The following is a 26,169-nucleotide window of genomic DNA, read 5'->3' as shown; positions in this document are numbered from 1 at the left end:
GAGGCATAATTGACAAATAAAAATTATATATCTTCCAGATAAACAATGTGACTGTAGTTTTAATAATGTATTGTATATTTGAAACTTTCTAAGAAAGTAGATCCTAAGTATTCTCACCAGTGCATATTTTAGCATAAAAGAACAATTAATAATTTAATGAATTATACAATGAAATTTCCATTGTACTCTAAACCAATCGGTGTATATCTTATTTTGATATAGTCTTCATTATGGCTGTCAGTAGTCAAGACTGATAAATATGAAATTAAATTTCATGAATATGTTTGATTTTCCATGTTTTGCTTTTCACAAGCAAGTCCTCAGGCTCAGCTAATGCTTTTTTGAGCTGATACACTTAATCAAGTTATAGGGCTCTATTTAATAATTAAAAATGATTATTTTCACAATGAAAATCAAGGTGAATTAATAATTTAATGTTCTAATTGTTTTCTTCTACTTTGAATATAAACAGTCTTTAGCCAGTTTCATACATAGATTCATTATTCTTCAGAGCTTGTATGGTTTTGTTCATAATGATCATTTTCCAGTGAATTTAAGAAGCCACGAAATAACACATGTATAGAATTAAGTCCCACATGCAGGCTTTCCTTCCCCTTAGACTTGGCCTGCATTATTATAGCAGTATTGTACATTCTACCCAGAATCCAAGCTACTTGACTCTAGCAGTCTAGTGCCTACTACTCATAGGCGTTGTCATTCTTCTATGCCCATGGAAACCCAGACATCGTCAAAATTTATGTAATAGCCAACTTTGCCCTACAAAGATAACTTACACACTAATTGGTTCATTCATGTTTCTCATGTAGAAAAAACAAATCCCAGTAAGCTTTCCAGAAAAATTTAAGGACTATGAAATTATTTTTGAAGTTTTAACATGAGAATGATTTATTTGGGGTTGGGAGAGAAAGTAGAATCTTCAAATAATCAAAATGGTTGTTGGACTGGTGTTCTTTCTAGTGACCATATGACATTTAAAAGCAGTTAACATAAATCAGCTGTTTCTTTTGCTAGGAGAAAAGAAGACAAGTGAACAGCACCCTGTGGCAGGCACTTATCTTAAATAAGAGCCAACCAAACCTTTGTGCAAGCCACAGAGAATGCCCAAGTGTTAATAACATTTTATGAGACAGAGAGAGAGATTTTGCAAGAATGATCTGCCCTGAAACTCACATAACTAGTTATTGAGTAATAGAATAAGAAAGGCTTCAAGACTGCAAATCCACAATTCAAATCTGTCCTGGCCAATTTATTGATAATCTAAGTCAAAGGAAAGTCACTCCAATAAAATGAGAAAGTCAAGCTCACAAACTCAGTATATCATTGTCAGGGGGACAATACTTTATATTAATATTAGATATATCATCTATAGATGAATGTTTTGTGTGTTTATTCCTATAACTGACTTATGACATCAGTTATAGGAATAAACACAAATCTCTATGGTAATAATGCCTTGTATACTAATTACCAGATTATCTAGGCAAAACTTATTTTTCGGAGTTATTTCCCTGGTTCTGATACAAATTACCATGAGTTTCGGTGTAAGAGAATACCACCTTAGTCATATAACTTATGACTGAGAAAGAGAATAAGAGAATATAAGGATGATGGATTGTGTGTGTCTTAAACTATTAAAATTTAAGTGAAAATAGGTTTGATCACTTAAGAAAAAAATTACTCTTTGAATCTAAATTTTACTTGCAATGGAGACACTGACCTCAGATACTGTGTAGCCTTCTTCAGAGTTCAGTTTATTTTTGGACATGTGGACTTTTCAGATATGAACTTATATCAAGGGATTATCCAAATGAAAAAAATATATATTATTCATTCTCCAGTCTTACTATTGACATACCACTTCTGAAACTTGGAATGATATTGTGAGACATAAGTTAGGTAGAAGAACGCGGAAGGATAATATGTGAAAATACCAGTGGCCCCACTACCTTGTAATGGTTCTACTTCTTCCCAGAGGCCGTTAGTAAAGGCAAGGTGGGTATATCGAGGGGATTAGGATGTCCTCTATCAGTGCTTCTCACCTCATGTGAATAAGTACCTTCAGCTCAAATGTCTGAATGTTATAATATTTTCTGAATAAGTATTATGAACATGTCTGTATTCAGTGAAATCAGGCATCTCTTAACATTAATTTTCAGCTGTTGGAGTTATGACATTGGGTCATGAAGTACAATATTTCTTCTTTGACTTTTTTCATCTGTTAAGTGCAAACAACAACAAAAACATGGCTACTAGCCATCACTTAGAACAGAATAGTGGCATATTAATGTACAATATTAATATGTACTGATACTTTGGGCCAGTCCATTGAAGTTTGACTGTTTAATATTCTAAATCTGACATAGAAGAGTAGAAGAATCTTGAAAGATATTGAGCATTAAAATAGCCTCAGAAGTGCTTCCACAGAATGGGGTATCTTCTTTGTTTCCCCATTTATCTAACTCTGGACTTTTCTCCAACTTTAAAAATCAATAATAATAAAATACAAGTCTTGGTTTAGCCATAGAAATCATATGTGAAGAAAATTGTACTTTAAAAAGTGAACATAAGGATAGTTTTATAAATTAATATTTTCAGTGTCACAGAAGGGTTTTATTAGGTTTTGTTCTTTTCAGAATCACTGTAGAAACAATAACATGGAATTTGTTCCATTTTTTGATATGTAATACACCAAATTATAACTTACTATTTCACAAAAAATGCAAATAGTTTTTTATTATCCCACCTATGGAAGCTTTATGCCAGAATTTGGCACTTCATATTACAAGGGAATTTCAATAGGAAAGGGCAGAATTCATACAGCCATTTAGGTGTACACAAATTTTTATTCAGAGGTACTTGTAAATTATTTTATAATTCACAAATACTGAAAATGTGAATTTCTTTTACTGATAACAGGATTAATCCTCTCCCTCCATACACCTGCCCCCAAAAACTAATGTATTTTATAAAATGAAACACATTTTTTAGTATTAAAAGAAAGCTCAATTTAAAAAACTAAGAATTCATTTTTAAAGACTTGCATAAGTACATATCATTTTATTTTTGCTATAGCTTATTCAAATAGTAAATTCTGTGCAATTAGTAATGTTTTGGGGGGAAAGTTAATTTGTCATCTGATAGTCACAACATTGTGATCTATTCATAGTGATTGTAGTTTTGAATAGCACTATCCAAAACCTCTCATTCCATTTTCTCCCCAGAAGTACACCGACAAGATGATTAACATGGCAGCCATATGAACACATTAGTGGCCCAAGATCATTTTTGAAATGTCAACTGAGTATATATACCTATGCATATAGACATATATATCTGTGTACATATAATCCAAGTTATCTAAACAAATTCTCTCTTCCTCCCTCAGAAAACCTACAGGGACTTCCGATTGCAGGGTGTGTTGGAAGGAACACTGAACAGTAAGACATATGAGACTCTGCACAGACGCTTAACGGTAGAAGAGGCCACAGCCTCTGTTTCAGAAGGAGGAGGACTTCAGGGCATTACTATGAAAGACAGTGATGAAGAAGAAGAAGGCTGATAACACACAGCTCTGGAGAAGAGAGGCGTTCCTTGACTCACATTGTGTTTTTTGTATTTTGTCCGTGTGATTGCATTTGTTGTCTTGACCAAATAAAAATGCTTGCATTTCTTTAAAAAGTAAACCCAGAAGCAGAATTAATGAGGAAAATGCAAAGTATTTTTTTGAAGAAAATCATTCACTTTTGTGTAGCTTGACCTGAAAATGAACTCTGGCTCTGTTTGTGATTAGAATATGAACATTTTTTAAGATTTGAGCTTTTTTCTGTAATCACATCAAAATAATGTCAGGTGTGTAAAGTGAGATATGCATTTCTCATAATACAACATTGTGAGAAGCCACTTCTAATCACTGCGCCAACTCTATTGTACCCTCATTAAAATGGTGTGTACCTTACAGTTTATAATTTATGTAAAATGTTTGTTTTGTACTTAATTTGCCATTGTTGTGATGTGTATAAAACTTTAACCTTGGTTCTTAGTACTCTGAATTGATCTGCAGGTATCTTCCTGGGCTTAAAAGAATGCCAAACTCAAATATAGACTAGATTATCCAATGAGTTTGTGTCTTGTTCCGTTCTCAACATTTCTTCTTTCAAGTATACAAAATCCCAAGGTATAGGGTAGCAAGTGTGCTTCTGTCAACATACCCTCCTACTCCTAAGTATAAGAGCTTGCAGGCAATAAAAATCCATCTGTTCACAACCACTTCTGTATTTATTAGACTTGTATAGATTAAATGCAGTAAAAGATGTTTGCAGTATTTCAAACATCCCAATTATCTGGCTCTGTGTTTTTGTTTCTTGCTTTTTTATTTGCTTCATAATATTTTGTTTTCAATCAAATGAGTGAAAGATATTAAACTGTGTTTTGTACCTAGTAGGCACACACATTTGTTAAAAGAATTAATTACTACGACAGCATATTTCCATTGCAAAGGAAATGTATGCTACATACTCATGTATTATTAGTAATTAATGTTAACTAATAATTAGTAATGTTAACTGACTATTAGTAGTATTCCCTCAAACTAATCTCTTGCTAGGATTTTGAAAGATAACATTATTATGCTTTATAATTTCTCTATGGATTATTTTAGTAATTTTTCCTTAAATATGCTGGCATATTGTGCTACTGCATTCATTTATAAGTAATTTTCAGATGAAGTCAGTCCATGCAAATTGAGTGGAGGTATCTCTGAATTTATGAAAACTTATATTCTAAAACTTTAGAAGTGAAAAAATCTGGACCTCCAAATTCATTCTCCTATGGTGTTACAAATGGTCACAGTTACCCAGACAAAAAAATCTATTTAATCTACAGTTATGATTATTATTGCTTCCACATAGAGGTAAGATAAGATAAACATATAAGAAGGAGATTTCTTCCTTTTTCCTGGACTAGAGACCAGCCCTGCTATTTCTGAAAGGCAATTTGTCTTGGAATGCTCTCCCTCCCTTTCTTCTCCATCCTCACACCCAATACCCTTTTCTTCAAGCCCTCAAGTGTCCAGTCATGCTACCCTAAACTCCCCAGTGGCACCCTCCCCAAGCTTGCTGTTGTTCCACAGCTCAAATTGCTCTATACTTGGAAATTCCCCAAGCTTCTTTTCCTTTCAATAAAATGTCCATTTCCTTTATACAGTTCATCTCTGCATAATTGACCCATTTTGTCCTAAAGCGTGAATAACTGGTGACCTCCCATAACTCTATTGAAACTGTCTTTTTAAAATAATGTATTTACTCAAATGTTTAGCTGATAGCATTCGGAAATAAGAAAGCAGTTCGTGCAGGGGAAAGTAGTTGAGGCCTGAAGGGTCTTTTTGCTGGCCTGGTGTGTTTAACCCGGCTACTTGCCCCCTTTGCTGGTCAGTCTCTCTGAGCCTCTCTAGGTGGTGATGTTCTTTGCTCCTTCTCCTCCACACCCAGGAAATCTCTAAAAGCTCTATTCCCTACCCTGCACCCCCAGTAGCGCCCAAAGCAAGGACAACAGTCAAAGGCAGGTAATGGAGCCGCTCACGTCTTTATAAGAACTACCTGGACTAACCTTTGAGCCACAAAAAGGTATGTGAAGAAAAAATTATAAAGTAACTTTGAAAAAGAATGAAAATTGGTTTTGGGGTTTTTGCCCAAAACTAACTGCAAATTGCTTGAAATGACAGTCCTTGTGCCTTGGAGTGTGTAACTATTAGGATGAATACCCAAGCATTCTGTTAAAGAAAGGCAAGTTTTATGTGACGGCATTCTTTAAAAAGTAGTATTTTTTAAATGAATTTAATTGAAAACCTAACAAGTTTTGTAGAATTTTTGAAGTGAAAATCGTTTTTAACTCAAATGACTATCCTTCTAAATGTTTTGGGGGAAGAGCACAAAGTTACATTCTTTGGACAGTTTGAGCGAGTGTTGCAAGAGAAAATAGATAATACCGTCTGATGTCCAACCAGAACGAGTTGGTTAAATAGCACTAGAAGGAAAGTTTCTCCAGACACTTGTTAGAGAAAAATAATAATACCTTTGCCGGAAAGGGAAAGAACCATACAGAGCTTAATGTAAACCTCTCGCTCTGCTGTGGGTTGTTCTTGCATTCACGGATTTTTCCACTTGAATTCCCTTTAGTCCTAGCTCATTGTCCCTCTCTTAGGAGAAGGGATTTCCTGCTACTTTTGCAATAAACGCCCGCGCAAAGTGTCTAGGAGCTTCCACCCCGCCCCCCAGGGTCAGAGCCCGGGCTGGTGGGGCGCTGCCCTCCTTCGCCAGCGGCGACCGGCGGTGAGAGGGCCCCTGAAGGTGCGCTTGAGTGGGAAAAAGATCATTCAACTGTCGTTGCTCAGAGATCCCCCGAAACCCCTTTCCGCTGCCGCGGCTGCCTCCCGAGAGGGACGCACCCGACGAAAACCTGCTAGGACCCCAGGCTGGGGTCACCGGGTGCGGGGACCAAGCGCGCGGGGAGTTCCCGCGACCCTCATTCCCCCGGAGCGCGTTCCGGGCCTTCCGATCCCCACCCGTCCGGCGTTAGCTAGAAGGAGCCGAGGCGGGGGGGGGGGGGGGGGGGGGGGGGGGGGGTTAGCGCAAGAGCTTGGTCGCTTTTATTTCTTACTCCCAAAATAGAAAATGGAAATTTCCCGGTCCGGGTCCCTAAAGGGAGGTGCCAAATCGATGTTCCTGAGAGATGTGCACGCGCGACAGGGCATCCGCGCGCCGGGAGGGATAGCACCCAGCCGGGCCCGGAGCGCTCTGGGCTCCTCGGTTCACAGCAACCCCAAGCACCACCGACAGCCTTCGGCCATCCCACCCCCTTTGGTTTTGTGAAGAATTTGCAGGCCTGGTTTGTGGGGGTTCAGGAGGACTGTGCTTATCCTAAGTTCCACAGCAGAACGCTGTCCCCGTACCATGCAAGGAAACGAAATGGCAGGTGGGCCTCCTTTTCCCTTCCAGTCCTGCTCGCAGTAACCTTTGGGGAAGGCCTGCGACTCGATTGGCCAAGTACTTTGCGGCTGGGCAGTGGCGGTCAAAGGGCTGGAAGCAGCAAAGCCCACGAAGGGCAGCGCGGCGGGGTGGGTACCCCGGCGCAGAGCTCAGGGCGAGGCTTTCTCTGGGGTAGAAAATGGGGTGCAGAGCTGCCTTAACCTGCTCTTCTTAGTGACATTGAGCAAGATATTCAAGGGAGCAGAGGTGTGTGCAGGTCGAGTGCAAAGCTTTGAGCCTGGGTTCCAGAAGTCACCAGAGACAGTCAACTGCGGATTTGTTTTCAGGAGGAAGTAGTAACTGGAGTGTGTGTTATTGAGAGAAGAGGAAATGAGGCAAGAATTCGATCTGTTTCCCAAATGAGGAAGACCCCTGATTTAAAGAAAGGACTGCCTAGAAACGGTGCACCTGGCAGCAGCTTGGGCAACCGCCAGGAGCCCCCGGTTTGGAGTCAGAAAAGTCTGGGTTTGAATACCAACAGCCACACTTCTTCTCAGTCTGAGCTCTGTGGCCCCGAACAAGCTACTTAGCCTGTCTGTAAAGTGGACACTTGATAAAGAAGGTTGTTGTGGGGATTAGAGACATGTAATAAGGTGGGGCCGTTATTAACTATTTCTTAATGTAGGGATGGATTCGAAAGAAATCTTGGGAGGCTTGCCTCTGCCAGCATGCACCACCCCTCTCACTGGCCACTCTCCCTGGGAGTGGCACAGCGTCCTGTCCTTTTGGATCACACCCAGCTCCGGAGATCTTCAGCCCCGCCCCTGGCGTGTCCGAGAGCTGGCTAGAATTGTCCAGTTCCTGGGTTATCTATGTGGCCAGCCTGATAGGAGGAGAGGAGGACACGGGGAGGGGCAAGCCAACTCTTGCCTCCAGAAAAAGGCCAGCATTGTGGCCAGCCGCCCCTGGAGCTGCGTCCCGGTTAGGAAGGGATGCAGCTGGAGACGTGTTATTGAGTCTACTTGGGGATGATGTTGGTCAGGGGTTCTGAAACAGGACGAGGATGATCCAGGAGGCATCAGACCACAAATGAGAAATCCCAAAGGTCACCTATACATAGCCAGCGGGTTGAGTTCAAGGGAATTTCAGGGGCAAAATGGTGTTCATTAACATTTCCCACGGTTTAAAGGACACTGGAATGATGCCCTTGGTCTCAAATCAGAAAAACAACACAAAGAAGCTCCTGCAAAATGCCAATCAGAGCCAAGAGAGAAAGGTAGACAGGGCTGTAGACTCCACAAAGTGGCCCCAGCTGAGGCAGTGAAAAAGAAAAAAGACTGTAAGCACTTAAGGCTACAGCCAGCACCAAGCCCTACCCCCAGAGTGGCTGAACTGGCATCATTGGAGCTGGAAACACTGGAGCATTGCGGAAGCCCAGTGTCACGCGGGTCACAACCCAGTACGTCTGTGGCGCGGGAGAGGTGCCTGGTGCTGCGGGGGGTCTGGCTGCTTACTTGAGGAGGTAGAAACTGAGCACTTTCCAGAGGGGAAGATTCGGCACCCTGCATTTGGCTGGGGCTGGAGCTAATTTTTCAACCAGAGTGGTGGTGATCCACACCCCAGTCATTCTTTTGAAGTAGCTGGCCAGCAGCTTCTGAGTCCTAGACCCAAAGACTCAATATTTTAATATCCCTGTACTTGGCAGCTTTACAGTGAAGGTGGTTGTATTTGTGTACTTATCTGTGAATTTTAAATATATTTTAGACTTGTCCCCCATCTCTGTCCACGTTGACTCGCCCTGGGATCAGTGATTCTCACATCCAAGAGGAAGAGAAGAGTTGATTTCAAGAACCATCAGAGAAGGCAGTCACTCTTCCCCAAGACCTGGCCTACGATTGTTTATAGAGCCCCTACACATAGATGACATCGATATGTCCCTGTGCAAAAATTGAAAGCGGTGTGTCAAATTATTTTCTTTTCTGCTCTAAATCAATATCTTTCTACCCTTGCCCTACAAGTTACATCTCTATTGGGTGAGATTGAAAGAAAGAAAACTTGATTTAATGCTAAAGTTTATTCTGTGGGGCATTTCCTTAACATGCTAAGGAAGCAAAACTAAACTGCAACTTTAGAAGGAGCTTTTGGTAGGGAGGTAGAAAAAGTTTCAGTAAAGAGAAGTCACATGGTAAAAGGTCAGAACCCAACAGGACTCAAAAAGGAGAGAGTGAAACATGGAAAGGCCAGCTGGGCCAGCAGGCTGTGGGAGGGTAGGGTTTTTGTTAGGTCCTCCCTGTTGGATGACTGGGTAATAATTTTTTAGAACACACTTCAAAGTTGCTGTATTGAAGAAGCTCATTCATTGTCATTCATTCAAACTCCAGTTTTTTGTTACATTGTGTGATTACTAGGTATGTTCTTTCATAAAACTAGAATAGCCTATGGAAAGTTGATTAATTTTAGAAATGTATAACCACTTCTTAAGAAGTAAAATCTGCTTTAATCAAACTGGGATTTTTAAAAGAGCTTTTGTGAAGCTTAATTCCTGAATCTACTAGAAGAAAGTGTTCCCTGGGAAATACAGGACTGATTGTGGGAGAGCAAGTCCCCAAGGACAAGGAAAGTCCTTGAGGCTATGAAAAATAACTTAGCAAATGTGATTCCTATAGGTATGTTTAACATTTGCATGTCCAGGTATTTAACTTGAAATGTACCATTGAGCATAGGGATTGTATTTCAATCCAGTTGTCTGAAAAATATTTTGGAAAAGTTTATAGCTAACTGTTTAATAAGGTGATAGATTTTCATACGTAGAGTGATTTTATTTTAAAATCTCTTTTCAATCTCCATGTCTCCCAGGGATAAAGGGGGCTTTGATTTAGTCACATTTTACTAAAAAAGGTTCAAAGCAAAGGGGAACTTCCACTGTCTGCTCCTGAACAAGGAGTCCACTAGCTGTGTGGCCTTTCTCAAGCTTGGGGACCTGGGCTAGAAGGCCAAGCAAGGCAGAAAACTGGCATCAATTATCCTAGTGCTCAAAATGTCCAGGACAAATTGGTCTGTGAGTACTTATGAAAAACATTCTTAGAAAGGAGGAAAGGTCGTTCTCAATTTCAACAGATAATTAAGAATCAGCTTTAAAAGACTAGTGAGGGACAGGGAAGAGAAAAAGGGATTATATTTTACTTTGCACCGGGGCAGCAATTTGTAGTGCGGTGGGGCAGAATAGATTGTGTATGTTTGAAAAAGTGGACATTTTCTCAACTTAAGTTCCAACGTATACGTTTTTAAATTAAAACCTCTAGAAATTAATATAAAATAAATATAAATTATTGACGGATTAGATTGAATATCAGAAAGTACAGCTAATTTCGCGCACGAATTCTGCAGAGAAAAGGAAACCCGGAGTAAGAGCAAAATGCAGAATGCAGAGAAGGGGGAAAAAACGCCTTGCCTTTCCCATTTCCAGCGACCACCACTCCCAAACAGTAAGAGAGAAGGGCTCAGTTGCGCACCCAAGGCATGCTCTTTAGCTTTCCAAGTGACTTTGGATGGAGATACACTTGAAGGAGGCACGGTGCAAAACCAAAGGGCACCTGCACCGCTGTGGCCCTCTTAACTAAAAGAAGGGGATACCAGGACCCCACAGTCCTGCTCCTGACTTTCCCCTTGCCCTGTGTGCCACAGGGAAGCAATAAAAAACACCACAAGCAGAGCTCCAGAATTTGAGTTGTTGGTGGCATCTGGGTTAAAATGCAGAGGGAAAAAGATCTTATTCGAAAGGCAACGACTGCAATCATGTGTACTTTGTAGCTGCCACATTTCACTTTTGCATCCTGTATTGGAGTTGGCAAGTCAGAGGGAGCCCGGTTGACAGCGGGGCTCTCTCTTTCTCGCTCTCTCTTTCATCAGTGTCGTGGGCTTCACTTATTTAGGGAAATAATAAATTGGAATTTCCTATTAAGATTAAAGGGCAAGGACTTTGCTTTTAAAATAAAACGTTAATATCAATCAAATAAAAGGGGAATATATAGTTTGGAAAGTGAGAAACCCCAATTATTATCATGCCACCACTTTCTGTACACAGCATATGCTCTTAATTTTAAAAAATCTTTTGCCTTTATTCAGAAATCTAGATCAATGTCATTAAAGCCAATTTCTCTTTCTTTCGCTGTTTCTCTCTCTTTTCTTCTCCTTTCAACAGTGGTGTGAAAGTTCAGATATTCTCTGTGGTGAGTAAAAAGCTCTGGAAATCAGCTAATGTGCCAACACTGGGAACATATCCAGGCCCATGGTGCGAAAGTGGAATATATGCTGTTGAATTATTATATTTGTCCTTTAGATTTACATCTACGCCTTTGTATTATGTAAATTTCTGAGAAGCTGTGAATCACAAGGTTAGGTAGAGGAACCCACCCCCCACCTCCCCACCCCCGCCCATCCCTCTGTCTGCTTTTACAAGCAACAGGAGCCGACCCTATTTAATCTTTGAATGATTCCCTGGCTTGTTGGTTTCTTCCTCCGGCTTTTTACCCCAGACCCAACTTCCCTTCCCACCCTCGACCCAGCGAGCGGCCGGGGCCAGTGGCCGCTGCTCTAGCCGGGTCGCCACTGCTGGCCCGCGTTCGTGACGTCAGCCAGCCAGCCAGCCGCTCGAGGTCACTGAGGGCCACCCGATGCTGTTCGCGTGTTGCCAGCGTTTACACCGAGGCGGGGCGCTTAACGCTTCGCGGTGTTTCCAGGACCCTCATCCTCTGTGAGACTAATGAGAAACTAGGAGGACGACCCACTGTTAGTGAAATTCAAAGAATTTACTGCACTTGAATAAAGAGAAGATGGTGGGAAGAGGAAAAATATATAATTTCCAAATTAACTCAAACTAAGAAGGCAATAATTTAACTTGACATTTTAAACACTAGTAGGATTCCTTCATGATGGATCAAGGCTCTGTCTTCTTCGGATTTTCTCAGCGTGGCTGTTAGAGCTCAACTCTTGAAGCACCCACAACACCTGTAGAGTCTGGTCTGGGAGAGGCCAAAGGGCGGGAGGGAGGGAACCGCAGAAGAGCGGCCACCTTCCCCAAGGCCAGGGGGCCGGCCGGTGGCCCAGAGAGTTGCCTGCTCTTCGGGTGCTGTGGAACCAGCTGGAGGAAGCCACGGGACATTGTCCTCTGTGGACGGCCATTCAATCTTCTCTTTTAGAGGAGACCCACGACTTTGACCGGGACAAGTCAGGAATCGCAATGAAAGGACAAATTGGAGAATCCTTGGCCAAGAAGGGAAGGTAGAAGAAAACCGTCTTAAACAGGAGAAGCTGGTTTTAAAATTCTCTCTCTTTCCCTCTTTTTTCAGGAGACCCCGCCCACTTCTAAGCCCGGGCCTAAGGGCTTCAAAGGGCGGATTTGTAGGGAAAGGAGGTCGGCGAAAAAATACCTTATATGACAGTGGCTATGAAAGGGCTTTGGAGGAGATACTCAGAGGTGCCCCCGCCCCCCACAACACCCTTTAAAATTGGATTAAGAACGTGTTTTCCGGGAAACTCAAAATGACAGGCAAAACTAATAGGATGCTCTACTTCCTTCTTAGGCGGGCCACACGGCCAGGCCAGTTTTCTTTCACCAGACATCTAGATTAAATGACCCTTCAGTTACACCCAGAGTCGTCAAAGCAAGACTATTAGCGAATGTCTGTTCAAAAACTTTTCAACTAGGAGCTCTCCGCCATCTGTTACTTGGTCTCTTAAACCGGATCCGGCGCCCCCTCCCGAAACTCTCTGGAGCCTCCCCTGCCATCTCCCAGCCTTGGGAGTTGGGTGGAGGGATGAAGCCGGCCCTGACCCGCGGGGGCGCAGAGGGGAGGAGGAGGCTGTCGCGCCCGGGAGGGGCCGCAGGGGCGGTAGAAGTCCGGAGGCCGGAGGTCGCCGGACCGGGTCGCCGGCCGGGCCGCGCTGGCGGACCCCGCGGGCCAGGCACTCGAGAGACCAGCCGGGGCCGCGGAGCCCAGCCTGATGCGCACCGCGCGGCGGCGGGCGGGGAGGTCTGGCTGGCTGCGGGTCACTAGAGTTGCGCCCCAGCTCCCTGGCCCCCTCCAAGCCTCTCAAGCCGCCGCGCCCCGGCCCCTCGGTGGCAATCCACAGCTCGGTCAACCTCCGCCTTGCCAATGCCATTTTAACTGTTTGACTCGTGAGCAACAACCAAGACGTGGAAAGCCCGGCTGGGGAGAGCTTTTTTCAGCTTTTCTGTTTCACTTAGGGCTTCCATTAAATGGCCCAGCGCTGGCAACAGAATCTTGTGAATGAGGCGGGGCGCCTCTGCTCCTATGCCAGCAGCGGGAACGTAGTTCCCCTGGGCAGCAAGGGCCACCGGGCGCCTGGCGCCCAGGCCGCCGCGACAATGAAGGCAGAGGGGGCCGAGGGCAGCGGGTCGGCGCGCGGTGCTCCCGGGCCAGAGCGGCTATCCGCCGGAGTTCAGGAGGTAAATGAATTTATAAATGGCTTTTAAGAGATTTCTGGCTCGATTTTGATTTACCTCTATTGCTTCTCCGTTTCTCTAAGCTCGTCCTTTGTGTTATTTGGGTTTCTATCATCGACTTTTATTTCATGGGCTCACTTAAGGAATAAAGTTTGAAAATAACGCCAAAACTTTAAACCTCGTGGGGGTAGTGTCAAGAAAAGAGTCGCACTGTGTTGAATATGGTTTTTATTTTGATCACAAAATGACTTTAAACTTGTCTGGGGACTGCTGCAAAGCTCCTGAGCCAATTGCACTAACCAGTGTTTTCTATCATTGTAGGTAAATATATCAGTGCCGAGCAAAAGAGCATGCTTGGACTCTTCTAATTGTTCACCTCCCGGGTTTCAATAATGCCGCTGTAAATTACAAGCAAAACTTTGCTGGTTTTTGTTGTTCGACTTTTTTGCTTCATGAAAAGGTTGGGGAAATTAGGTTGCTTGTTTGTAAACTTCTTTTTCCATCAAGTCCAGCCCTGAGTCGTAGCCTCGCAGTCTGGAGGGACACACCTCACAGGCCTGTGGGAATGGGTGAGAAAAATCTCAGCATTAGTGGAGGGACAGGAACAAACGAAGCCCAAGTGATCCCTGCCTGTGTGTCATGCCTGCCTCTCTTTAACAGCTCTCACGTTTGGGCTCTTCATTGCTTTTACAAACTGATTTATGTAAATGCTGTTTTGAGAGCAATAACTTCACTGGCTTTAAACGAAATGCTAATATAAAAGAAACAATAACAACAAAGGTTTAGAGACAAATAACAAACCGACCTATCCCTACTCCACCCTGCCTGCCCCGCAAAAAGAGAGGGCTCTATGAGTTAACTGACCCTTCCATACTTCTAACCTGTGATACTGTCCTCCACAGACTACACAAAATTCATGAGAATTCATTTGCTACCAAACTAAAAGCACACTAGTTGCCTTAAATTTGAACGTGTTGCCCAAATAGTTGTTAATGTGCTGAAAAGTTAGTTTTCACTGTGTAGTCATTAACTAATCTGAGACACAGGAAAACTCTTTCCTTGAACCTTACAGACCCTTACTATTTGTGTCCTATTCCATCACCCTGTCTCCATAACACACCAAAAGAAATAACAAAAGACCCATCAGAGATAAAGACCATGAGCAAAACTGTAGAGGAATTTAAAAACACATTTTCTCCTCTAGAAGTATGTTGTATTTGTTGCTATTTATTAAACTGGAAAAAATGGATTTGCCTGAATGCCTAGAGGTGTCAGAATAATAATAATGACTTTTGTCTATCCCTCCTTTAGCTCACTGCAGCTAAAGCTAAGAGAAAGCAGTTTGTTGTTCTTGGTGAAGGAGGGTGGGGGTAAGAGATGTTAGACAGGCCTGTAAACTCTAAAAATATGACCAGTGACAAATCAATGCACTAGGCAGAAGATTGGAAGTCTTATAATATTTTCCAACACTTTTTAAATTTTTTTTTAAATCAACAGCATTTTGTGATTTATCAAGGAACAAGAGACTAAAGATTACAGATTATTTTGTAATTTTGTGCCTTTATTATATTAGCTTCTATGTCACTTTGCAGTAAGTTAATCTTAACCAGAAACTGCATTTGGTTGTGACAGGGACTTGAATAAAAAGCCTGTAAAAATTATGCAAGGTCTTGAGTTACATCAAGAGCATAGTTTAGGAAGCACTGAAGTAAAAATTAGATTCCTCAGCAAAAGGGAATTTTAAATTATTTTAGGAGTTATTTTATTTTTTATTTTCAGAAGGTCTTAACTCAGAGTTTGTCATCTGGCCTCTTTATATCAAGAATTGCTCTGGTTCCCTTAGGATATTTCATACAGGACAAACCACACACTTACAACTTGCCTTCCACCAGGATCTAAGGTTATAGATACTGCCTGCCTTTCCTTGGTTGGAAAGGGGAGGACCACTTAAATCATCAGCTCTGAACAAAAAAGGGTGGATTATAGGATTCTCCTAGAAAATCCAAAGAAATTATCAGAGTTTCTCTTTTGCCATTAACAAAACAAACAAGGCTACTTTGCTTTCTTTTTAGTAAATTAAAAATTTTCAGTCTTAAACCGTTTTAGAAGCTTCTTAATTTGCTGAATATACTCTGCTTTCATTGATTTGTTGTTTTTAAATATGATTGGAAATAAAGTACTGGACTGATTTGACAATAAGATGGAAGACTTTTCTAAATACAATTTGCATTTTAAGACAAATTCTTAATGGAGATATTATTTTAAAATTAACACATTTTTGGTTAGGTTTTAAATGGAAAAATTAGTAAACGTTGGAATATCAAGACCTAGATTTCTAAAGCACCTCTTCAGTCTTTAGGATTAGCAAGCTCGGGGTTATCTCAAAGGAAGGGCATAATTGACATTTTGCCATATTTGTGTTAACTCAAATGACACTTTGAAACACTTGCCAAAAAGGCAAAGCTTGTAAAGACCGGTGAGAAGCAAACTGTTGAAATATTAACTATATAAAACATATACATCCCTTGGCCAATATTTTTCCTTTTTAGTTTAGCGTACACCAAGGGAGAAATTTACTGAGGTCAAATAAAGGCTCTTTTGTCGTTAAGGAGAAGGGAGGGGGAGGAGAAGAAGGGGAGAGGGAGGGACACGCGACAAACGTAAAACAAACTGGTGCCATTCAGTCAAGAAGGCAGGTAACGCTCCAGAAGCCGGTGAGTTGTGCAAGTCATCTGGGCGTTCCAAAGCTTTCCAGAGCCGGACTGTTTCGTGCTTCTTTGCTCTTTCCTTTCAACCTTGCCCTGTGACGGAGGAGTGCAGCAGGAGGGGGATTTTTCGCTATTGGGAAGAGGCAGGTAGGAAAGGGAACCTGATCCGCCCCAAAAGACAGCAATTAAAGTCTTAACCGCGACCCATCTGTTGTGGGACAGGGACCTCCCTTCCCCCAGCAAAGCTCGTCCCGCGCCCTTTGTCTGAGCAGAGAAAAGGAGGAGACAGATTCGGCAGCCCCAACAGCAAAAGAAAAGAAAATTTCCAGCTTGCGCGACCCCGGAATGGTTGCGCCCGGGCCAAGGAAGGCTCCGAAGCTCCGTCCGGGGGTGTGGCGCCTCTTTCCCAGCTCCGCTCAGGTGCTGTGCACTCGCCTCCTGCGCTTTTTCATTGCTGCATTTGTCCTCCCACTCCAGAGCCACCCCGAGACCTGAAAAGGGGCACTCCCTGGCCTAGCTGCTAAGGCGGGTCGTATTCTGCCAGACCTCTCCCCCATCTGGCCCCTTGGCCGCCTTCAACTTCCAATAGGACTCGCTTCCCCTCCCCCATTTCTTCAGCAAGTGAGTTTCTCCACCACTCACCCAGCCACCCTGCCTTGCTGTTAGGCATCCGTCCCCAGCCCAAGCTGTCTCCGTTTCCAACCCTCTCGGCTCGCGTGGCAGGGGCGGAACGGACTCTCGAGGAAAGCCAGAGTGGGAGTGGGGCTGAGGGGCCTGGGTCGCTGGCCTGGCATGTGCTGGGAATGGGGCAGACAGGAGTGAATACTTTGAGGTCCTCCGTTTGCGGTCCAACTCCGCATCTTTGGGTGAAATTGGGCAGGGACTCAACAATGCCAGGGTTTCCAGTCCGACTCCATCCAGCCTCTCACTGCCGACCCTTTCCGGGGCTCTTGCAGAAGGACACCCACACCACGCTTGGCCCGATACCTGACACTCGCCACCACCGGTTCCACACTCACCCACTCAGGGTTAACTCACCAGGCAGATGATACCCTGGGCTGCCGCGGGCGGGCACTCACCCGGACGTCCAGGCCCCACCGCCCTGTGCTCGCAGCTCTGCGCGCTCTCTTACCCTCCCAGCGTTCGCTCGCCTCCGCTGCATTCTCCAACTTCATGCAGCCCCTCATGCGCGCCTAGCCTCGGTCTCAGCTCCGGGTGATCTCAGGATTGCAAAGGACTGAGCGGAGGAAGGCGCGCGCCACTGCTACCCGCGCGCTCCGGGCGGCGCCTGCCTGAGCGGCGGGAACCCGCACAGTCAGCGCCGCAGCCACTAGCGTCTTCCCGGAGCCCCATACTCTCGACCGCTCCGCCCTAGGAGTTTGGACCCGAGAAGCCACAACCGGAGGGCGCCTAGGTGTGGGGCTTTGAAGGGGCATGGTCTCTACGCGCTCTTTGCTAGGCCCCAGTGTAGTTGCCGCCACAAGTCTGGCGCCGGCAGGTCGCTTTGCTAGCAGCTCCGCTGCGCACAAACACCCCGGCTGCTGCCTGCACTGCTTCGGGGAGGCATACGGACTGCGGCAGCCAGGGTGGTTATCAATAAGTTCTGTTTCCCTTCTCCGCTCGGCATTCAGTATTTAAAATGCTCAGAGAGAGCTCTCGCTGAGCGCAGGTACTTAAGAAAGAAATACTCATTCTGGGCTCTCAATGGAAATTCATAGAAGCAAGCGCACGCGTGTATTTGTATGTATCATGGGTGGGGTCCGATCTGAGTCAAGGTTTCTTGTGGTGTGATACCCGCTTATTCCTTGCAACTCCTCAATTTTGTGGATGGGAATGTGTCTTTCCCATGCCTATTGCCCCGGGCATCGCCTTTACAAAACCACAAACACTTAACAAGCCTCCCAAGGCCTTTAATTCTCAGGGGCGTTTTGGGAGGCCAGTTACCTGCTGGCGTCTTCCAAATGGTCCAGACTCGGTTCGGGCCGCGGAGACTCCGGGATTACGGGAGCGCGCGGCTCCCAGACCTGGAGGAAGAAAGAGGGCTGCGGAGAAGGTGGCACTGCCCGGACCTGAGCCCAGCTCCGGCCCAGCGGAACCAAGCAGGGAAACCTGGGATTTCGCTGCTGGAGGCTTCCTGGCCAAGGCTTTCTGGAGCTTGGCGTTTAATAAATATAGCCTGGCGTTTGCCCTTGAATTAGACTCCGTTTCCTTATTTAGCCCTTGCACAATGATTTTAGATGATGTCACTTAGAGCTAAACGAGAAAATTGATCTCAGATTTGCTTGGCCTCTAAAGCCTGGTTAAGCAGATTGAGAATTAGAAAGACAGAGGAAGCAAAGGGGGGGGGGGCGCTGGAGAGTAGCGAAGTGTGCGCGGGAGAGTGTGTGCGCCGAGGGGAGGGCGCGCTGCGCAGCTGAGAGCGCCCCCGCCTCTTCTGGGCGGGGGAACCTCGCTCACCAATGAAAAGTAGTCACTGACTGCAAAGAAAAAAAAAGTTTTTCTGTTGACTGTTGGAAGCGAATTGAGCAATTATCTAGTTTACCTTCTCCTCTTGGAAGTTAACGATTGGCGAGATCTTGGCTGCGTTATTGACACAACACTTTCTATTGATAGAAATAAGTAGTGATTGTCCCCGAGTCATTGGTGCGCCAAGAACTCTGCGATGGGCTGGCAGGAGTCCATTGGGCTGGGCAGGCAGGTTCGGCTGGTGATGCTGGGGAGGAGGAGGAGGAGGCTGCTGGTGGTGATGGTGCCGGTCCCCCTCTTCGCAGGTCTGTGACAAGCAGGGAACGAGGCAACGACGGTGCAGCCCAGCTCTGGCTGACGGACGCTGGCGACTCAGACATGGACAGTAGCTGCCAAAACGCGACCACCAAAATGTTAGCGACTGCTCCAGCCCGGGGCAACATGATGGGCACATCCAAACCCTTGGCTTTCTCCATTGAACGAATCATGGCGCGCACCCCTGAGCCCAAGGCCCTGCCTGTCCCCAACTTCCTGCAGGGAGCTTTGCCTAAGGGGGACCCCAAGCACTCTCTGCATCTCAACTCGTCGATCCCCTGCATGATCCCCTTCGTGCCTGTGGCGTACGACACCAGCCCCAAGGCAGGAGTGACTGGCTCTGAGCCTCGGAAGGCGAGTCTGGAGGCCCAGGCGGCGCCCGCAGCGGTGCCCTCCGCGCCAGCGTTCAGCTGCAGCGACCTGCTCAACTGCGCGCTGAGTCTCAAAGGCGACCTGGCCCGCGACGCGCTGCCGCTGCAGCAGTACAAGCTGGTAAGGCCGCGTGTGGTCAACCACTCTTCCTTCCACGCCATGGGCGCCCTGTGCTACCTGAACCGAGGTGACGGCCCGTGCCACCCGGCGGCCGGCGTGAACATCCACCCGGTGGCCTCCTACTTCCTCAGTTCCCCTTTGCACCCGCAGCCAAAAACGTATTTAGCCGAAAGGAATAAACTGGTGGTCCCAGCGGTGGAGAAGTACCCTTCGGGAGTAGCTTTCAAAGACCTGTCCGAGGCTCAGCTGCAGCATTACATGAAAGAAAGCGCCCAGCTTCTGTCGGAAAAAATCGGGTTCAAAACCTCGGACTTCAGCCGAGGCTCTCCTAATGCCAAGCCCAAAGTTTTCACTTGTGAAGTGTGCGGAAAGGCAAGTACTATGCAGAACGGAAACCCTTCCTTACTCCTTTCCTTACCCCCTTCCTTCGTTCTTTCCTCCCTTGGTCCCTTCCTTCCTTTTTTTAAAAATTTATTTTGGTGGTAATTATTTGTATACACCTGTTATAAGGTTATATTTCCCCTTCCCTCCCCTTCCCTTGCTCTACCAGGTTTGAAGTATTTTGGCTAACTTGTTCTACGTGTGTTTAATTTTAAGGTCTTTAACGCGCACTATAACTTAACCCGTCACATGCCGGTGCACACAGGAGCCAGACCCTTCGTTTGCAAAGTGTGTGGAAAGGGTTTCCGGCAAGCCAGCACCCTGTGCAGGCACAAGATCATTCACACACAGGTGTGTTCGTCTTTCTCAATTTCACCTGGTTTACTTTGGAACTGTTTGGAAAAAAAAAAATGAAAACGGTCAATAAAGCCTTACTCTTCAGCATAAGATTTGTTTAAAAAGTGCTAGCTGAACCGGGGGAAATGCCATGTATTGTTTGCCTTTGTTCTGCTTAAAGGCGTTAGAACATTGCTGTGTTTTGAGCTTACGGGATTTCACATAATAACAAAATACTTTAAAGTCTCCGTTTTTCCTCCCTCCTGCTTAGGAAAAACCTCACAAATGTAACCAGTGTGGCAAAGCATTTAATAGAAGTTCCACTTTAAACACTCATACCCGAATACACGCAGGCTACAAACCATTTGTGTGTGAATTCTGTGGCAAAGGATTTCATCAAAAAGGTATGGAACCCAAGAAATGTCTTTCATGGTAGCAGTACTGAAAGCCATAATCTTTTTGGAACATTTTAGAAAACGATTTTTATAGTGTAGCTAGTTACGTGGTTCATTTGTTACCATTCTAACTCCCTACTTGAAGTCTGATTAGTATTAGAGAAATGCATGGTTCATATTCCAAGAGTACATATATGTCTAACCTGATGTTCTCATTTTATGTAATTAGATTAGTGAATGTTATTAAAAAGTAGAGGAAACTGCCTCACTGATGATGTGATATTTAAAAAAATTTGGGTAGATAAATGCAGGTCCCGATAGCAGCCCTGCGCTCTGCGCTGGCTGTGGGATCTGCGGCGGCTCTTCCACTGGCCTCGCTCGCTACGTCCGACGTGTCCGCTGCTCCCTTTTTCAGCTCTTGTTTCAGAATCGCGTCCCTGTCATTTGTCTGTTTCAGGGAATTACAAAAACCACAAGTTGACCCACAGCGGGGAGAAGCAGTTCAAGTGCAATATCTGCAACAAGGCTTTCCATCAGGTTTACAACCTCACCTTCCACATGCACACCCACAACGACAAGAAGCCTTTCACCTGCCCCACGTGCGGCAAGGGCTTCTGCAGGAACTTTGACCTCAAGAAGCACGTCCGCAAGCTGCACGACAGCAGCCTGGGTCTGGCTCGCACGCCCGCTGGGGAACCAGGCACCGACCCGCCGCCCCCGCTGCAGCAGCCACCGCCTGCGACGTTGCAGCCTTTACAGCCGCCGCTGCCACCCCCGGGGCCCTTGCAGCCCGGGCTCCACCAGAGCCACCAGTAATCAAGGCCAAGTTTCTTTCCAGCCCCAGCCGAGGCCCCGACTGCTGAGGCAGCGACAAACTAGAGCTCCCACGCCAAGCTCGTCTGCAGAACGCAGGGCATGTTGGGCCCCACGCTTTAGGGCCGACCAAAAGCCTCTGCATTTCCCCGGCCTTTTGCCTCTTGCATGCACCTGCTAAATGGTTTTGTGTATTATATTCTATATAGGCACTAACAATTATGAGAAATTTGGAGGGATTGTTTGTTTTCTGTTTTTCTTTTTTTAATTTGGAAAGATTTTTCATCTCGGGTGGAGAGATGATACTTGTTTTGTTGGTTTTTTTTTTTAAACAAATTTCTGCTATATTTATTGAGATCTGTATTATTCTACCCGGGAATGCTGCACCATTTTAATTTTATTATTGTATATATTTACATTGTGTTGATTCTGCGGTCTCAAGATGCCTGCTGATTGTTTATTATCATTTTCTCCTTCTCTGAAATAACAAAACACTGTGTGTATGTTACATATACACGCATAGATGTGTGTGCCTCTAAAGGCACATCCCACATTCGTCAGCACACACACATACACACACATACACATTAGATATGGGTGGTTCATTATGGATGACTTGGAATTTTGGTTTTGATTCTTGCACGTGAAAATCGATTCATTGACTGTTGGAAATAAACACTTGGAACATGCTTATTTAATCAACAAACTTTAGGGCTTTGCTCATATTATTCAGCTAAGGATTCCTAATTCTAACCCCTTCATCCGTTCTCATTTTTAAAAAGTTCAACCCTGGATTAGTAATACTTAATGTTTTGATCTGAAAATTCACCAAGTACAAATAGTCTTTTCTAATAGTTATAGCTTTGGATAAAGTCATGAAATCTAGTAAAGGAACAGAAGATGTGATATTTTCTAATGGAAACATGAATTTGGCTTGGGCCATCTGATATGCTTTTAGTGCACAAGTACATGGGAGCAACATATCTAGGAGTTGTGTGCAATATATTATACACCTCCACAAATGCATTACAATCATACCATGTAGACAGGTATCTATTGTTTGCATCTTGAAGGCGCATACTGACTTGTATATAGCTGGCAAAGAGAGCCCCCGTGTTTTTATATGTGTGTATATGTTTATAGACGGATATACTTCCGTTCAAGGAGGAAACATGGATGAAGACCAAACTGTGGCGGGTGCCAGGTCCTTGAAACGCTTCAAGTGTTAATCAGCAGCTCTGCTGTGAGCTCTGGCTCTGGTGTTTTCTAACTGCAAGTCTCTCCTGTTTTCTTGCCAAAACAGTGAAACAACTGCTAAAGACTTTAATTAAGAGGGGTAATTAGTTCAGATTTATCAAAGCCGGGTTGTTATACTATTAGCTGCTCAGCAGAAGCTGCCAGACACAGCCCAGCGCAGTAGTCCCGCTGCAGCGGGGCCACATCCTGGGAGTGAGATTGCGGGGAGCGGGCCGCAGGGAGCCCCGCCTCGCCGCTGCGGTCCCCGCCGCCCCGCCCGGCCCGGGGTCAACGCCGCCAGCCCCGCCAGCCCCGCCAGCCCCGTGGGTGCACCTCGGCGCCTCCCTCGGCCCACGCGCTCCCGCCGGGGCTGTAGTCGGTGGAGAATGCACCGTCGATCCGCGCAGCGGGCGCAGGCTGTAGACAGTCCAAGGACTTCCATCCTGCGCCCGGAGCCGGGCGACCTCGCCAGCCCCGGGACCACGCCGACGGTTCCGGGAGAGGCGCGGAGAACAAGTTTAAATTTGCAGTTCTGCCTTATTTTGTGCATCCTGACACGCCCGAGGAAAGGCTGCGCAGCGAGGCAAAGGGAGGGACAGAGGCCGGGGATAAGCAAAGGACACCTGAGGGGGGCGGCGGCAATTTCTCTGGCAACCCAAACTCACATTTCAAGGCGGGAGGGATTGACGGTTCTGGGCGCTGAGAGTGACCTTGGGGGCTGCTCCGAAGGCCTAGGAGGCAGGGAGGTGACTAACGGCTCTCCCGGAGGTGATGGGGAGAGAGTTGTCTAGCCGGCCGGCTGTGAGATCCTAGCAAAGTATCGCCTGGGTCCCTTACAGGTTGTGGAGAGAGATTGGGGGTGATCCCAAGATCCCGGGTACGGGGTGGGCCGGCAAAGTCTCTGCGAACAGGGAAGTCCTGACGCCGAGTGCAGACGTCGGGTCCAGACTTTCTCGGTGCTTGAGCCAGGACGTATGCCCTTCGCACACTGGGGGCAAATCCCAGCCCAGCAATTATTAGATCGAGTGATGTTTCTCTTCTCTAGACCTCCTCATACCCCCACCTTGTCCTTTGTTGAGGCCAAATCCATGTTAGATTTCACCTCGGAACGCGATGGAGGATCTTGAATTCCATATTAGGGTGGATTCTGAATTCTTCAGGTCCACCAGAACGCTCTCTCTCACTGAATATCACAGCTGACTTGTCCCAAGCTCTGGCCACATTCCCTCACAGCTGTCCCTGACGTCGAAGAAGTTTTGGGAAGTGCCCCAGTTTATGAGTAATCGCCTTTACAAGGTGGCTTAGATCTTGAAAGCATTTGGGTTTGAGTAAGCAGAATGAGACCAGGAGTCATTAAAACTTTCATCTGATATATTTAAGTTAAAGGGTAGAAAATAGCTTTTGCTCCTTGAATTTATTCTCAATAAATATTTGAACTTATTTTCAAAACCCAGGATGCAATTCTTCTAGAGATTTAATGTGATACATTTTTACTGGTGGAAAACAAAATAAACCTTACTGAGGAATATTACTAAGCCATGACATACTTCCAGTTAGGGAGCACTTATATATTTCTACCTCCTAACACATGCCAGTGTGCTTTGACATATTGAAAATAAAAAGTCTTCCTTGGAAGAATAGAACTGCTGTGTGGCAATATATTATAGAAAGAGAGAGAGAAGGAGGGAGAAAAAGAAAGGAGAGGGGGACTGAGAGAGGGGATGGAAGAAAAGAAGGAAGGCCAGAGATGGAAACCAGGAAGAGAAGGAAAGAGGAAAAAAATGGAAGATCTGTTATTGTAATATAGAATGGCATTGTAATAAGGTCTGATCTGGGATGGTGCAATAGTTTCAGTGAAGACAGGCACAAGGAAATGGTTGTCTGTCTGCTTTCAGGTTTGAGCAGCCTGGAGTGTTGGTGATTAAGTAAAGGAGGCCAAAAGGAAATTCTCGAAAACTAAGCACTCAAGAGAACTATTTTTCCAGAGGCGAATTATCAATGAACTTTGATTTATAACAAAGCTATTAGAGCTTACTAAACATCAAGGAGGATCTACTTAAAGAGAGTATGAGCTTAGGGATTAAATTTACCGGGGGAAAAATTGATGCAGTTGGACACTTAGCTAATAGTCAATAGAAAACCTTTCAATGCTGCCCTCTCCAATAAATATTGAAAAGTATTTTCCCTCTTAACTATCTAATCTGTGTATATCTGTGTGTGCTTACATAGATGTTTATGCTTGTTCATGAAACAGGTATCCTAAAAATATGAATAGCAACTTGGCTTTGTCCCAGTTCACCTTCTTTTTGCCAGATGTTAACAAGCAAATTCTTTTATGTTTACTTAAGAAGAGACACCAGTGTCCAGATTATTTGCCAAGGGAAATGGTTCATCTTCAACCCCGTCTGTTGGAATTAACTTTTGGTATGGAGGAAGATGGCTTTCCTCTGAGAAGGGCTACAGGGACCAGTTTTAGAAACTTCTTGACTCACTGAGGCCTTATGTTTAGTTCAATTTTAGAAATCAGGGTATCAAACAGAATTAGCAATGTGAGTAGTTAATTCCTATCTATTTCATTTTAACACAGAACCTAAATCCTAATTTCCAATAATCTATTCCTAAAGGTTGTAATTTGTGTAGACTTCCAAAATTTTAGTAGAAGAACAAGTTATGACATAAGAGTAGAACTATAAGGTGGGAATTTTTAGTAGTAAATGAAAGCATTATACATGGGCCTCACCAAAGCAGTTACTTGTCAGTGAGGTTCAAAGCTTATTGAGTTTCTTACTGCACTTTGTTCCTTTCCAAATGTGACAAACAATTAGTCTGAAAGATGCAATGGAGCCATACTTCCCAGAATGTACTTCCTATTTGGTAGATTTCCACCTTTAATTAGTGTCAGTTATCAATGTCAGAAATCATAATTTTGCTAGAACTGGTGACAACTCAAAGAATTAACTAAGATGTAACTGTAACCAGTATGTTTATTCTTTGTAAAGTATTTGTCCCAAAACATGCAATATAAAATATAATAATCTCAAATTCAAAATTGGGACAGAAACAAAAATGTTCTTTGCCACTATTAACGCTTGAACTAGATAAATCTTTGTTATTCATGGTTTATGATTTTAAGGGACCATGACTTATTCTGTTACCAGAGTGCATTTTTAAAAGCATTAAAGTTAAAACCGAACTAAATTCCAATGGATAAGAATATGAAGTTGTTGGCCATTGAGAGAAAAATAATTTTGAACCCAATAAAACATTGCCTTTTTGTTGTTTTTGCTAAAGCCACAGATTACTCTCATACAAGAAGTTTTATTTTTCCATTAGGTTAATTAAAAACTGAAAAATAAATGTATTTGTAAGTATAAAATACCTTGTTACAAATTTCATTGCTTCTAGGAAGTAATGCATATGTCCATTCCAGCTCCAGGGAAAACTAAAAACATAGAGTGATATACTAATCAACACACTGGTCATTTGTATACTCCTGATGCTAAAGCAATTGCCAGTTCAAGTCAGCTTAGGTTATTTCACTCCATGCAATAGAGAAGAAGAAGTATTTAAATGACCTC

The 26,169-nt window shown here is 44.5% G+C and overlaps 2 protein-coding genes across 16 annotated transcripts in view; both read left to right on the top strand.

The window, feature by feature from the left end:
• The window catches only part of CADPS2 (calcium dependent secretion activator 2), a 451,849-nt gene extending 447,540 nt beyond the window's left edge, over window positions 1-4,309 (top strand). For all 14 annotated transcript variants that reach the window (XM_069462753.1, XM_069462752.1, XM_069462749.1 and 11 more), the window contains one exon: window positions 3,407-4,309. In XM_069462753.1, coding sequence (XP_069318854.1) covers window positions 3,407-3,580 — 174 coding nt within the window. In that variant the 3' untranslated portion in view covers window positions 3,581-4,309. The remainder of the gene's footprint in view (window positions 1-3,406) is intronic.
• Window positions 4,310-18,692: 14,383 nt separating this feature from the next.
• Window positions 18,693-22,061, top strand: FEZF1 (FEZ family zinc finger 1). Of its 2 annotated transcripts, XM_069462315.1 has the most exons (5): window positions 18,929-19,430; window positions 19,581-19,802; window positions 20,028-20,162; window positions 20,419-20,551; window positions 21,000-22,055. In XM_069462315.1, the coding sequence occupies exons 1-5, from the start codon at window positions 19,002-19,004 to the stop codon at window positions 21,356-21,358; spliced, it is 1,278 nt and encodes a 425-aa protein (XP_069318416.1). In that variant the 5' UTR covers window positions 18,929-19,001; the 3' UTR covers window positions 21,359-22,055. The 2 variants fall into 2 exon arrangements, with proteins under 2 accessions (XP_069318415.1, XP_069318416.1); XM_069462314.1 differs by having other exon boundaries at window positions 18,693-19,802; window positions 21,000-22,061.
• The last annotated feature ends 4,108 nt before the right edge of the window (window positions 22,062-26,169 follow it).

Source organism: Eulemur rufifrons, chromosome 29 (genome assembly GCF_041146395.1).
Source record: "Eulemur rufifrons isolate Redbay chromosome 29, OSU_ERuf_1, whole genome shotgun sequence".
Taxonomy (NCBI): Eukaryota; Metazoa; Chordata; class Mammalia; order Primates; family Lemuridae; genus Eulemur; species Eulemur rufifrons.
Note: the sequence above shows the minus strand (reverse complement) of the source record. Positions and strands in the feature narration are given on the sequence as shown.

Bases quoted from the DNA above. Each gene is read 5' to 3' on its own strand.
- FEZF1 (XM_069462314.1), top strand. From the start codon at position 19,002: ATGGACAGTAGCTGCCAAAACGCGACCACCAAAATGTTAGCGACTGCT. The intron at 20,163-20,418 runs GTGTGTTCGTCT...CCTCCTGCTTAG, and splicing joins ACAAGATCATTCACACACAG to GAAAAACCTCACAAATGTAA. The intron at 20,552-20,999 runs GTATGGAACCCA...TGTCTGTTTCAG, and splicing joins CAAAGGATTTCATCAAAAAG to GGAATTACAAAAACCACAAG.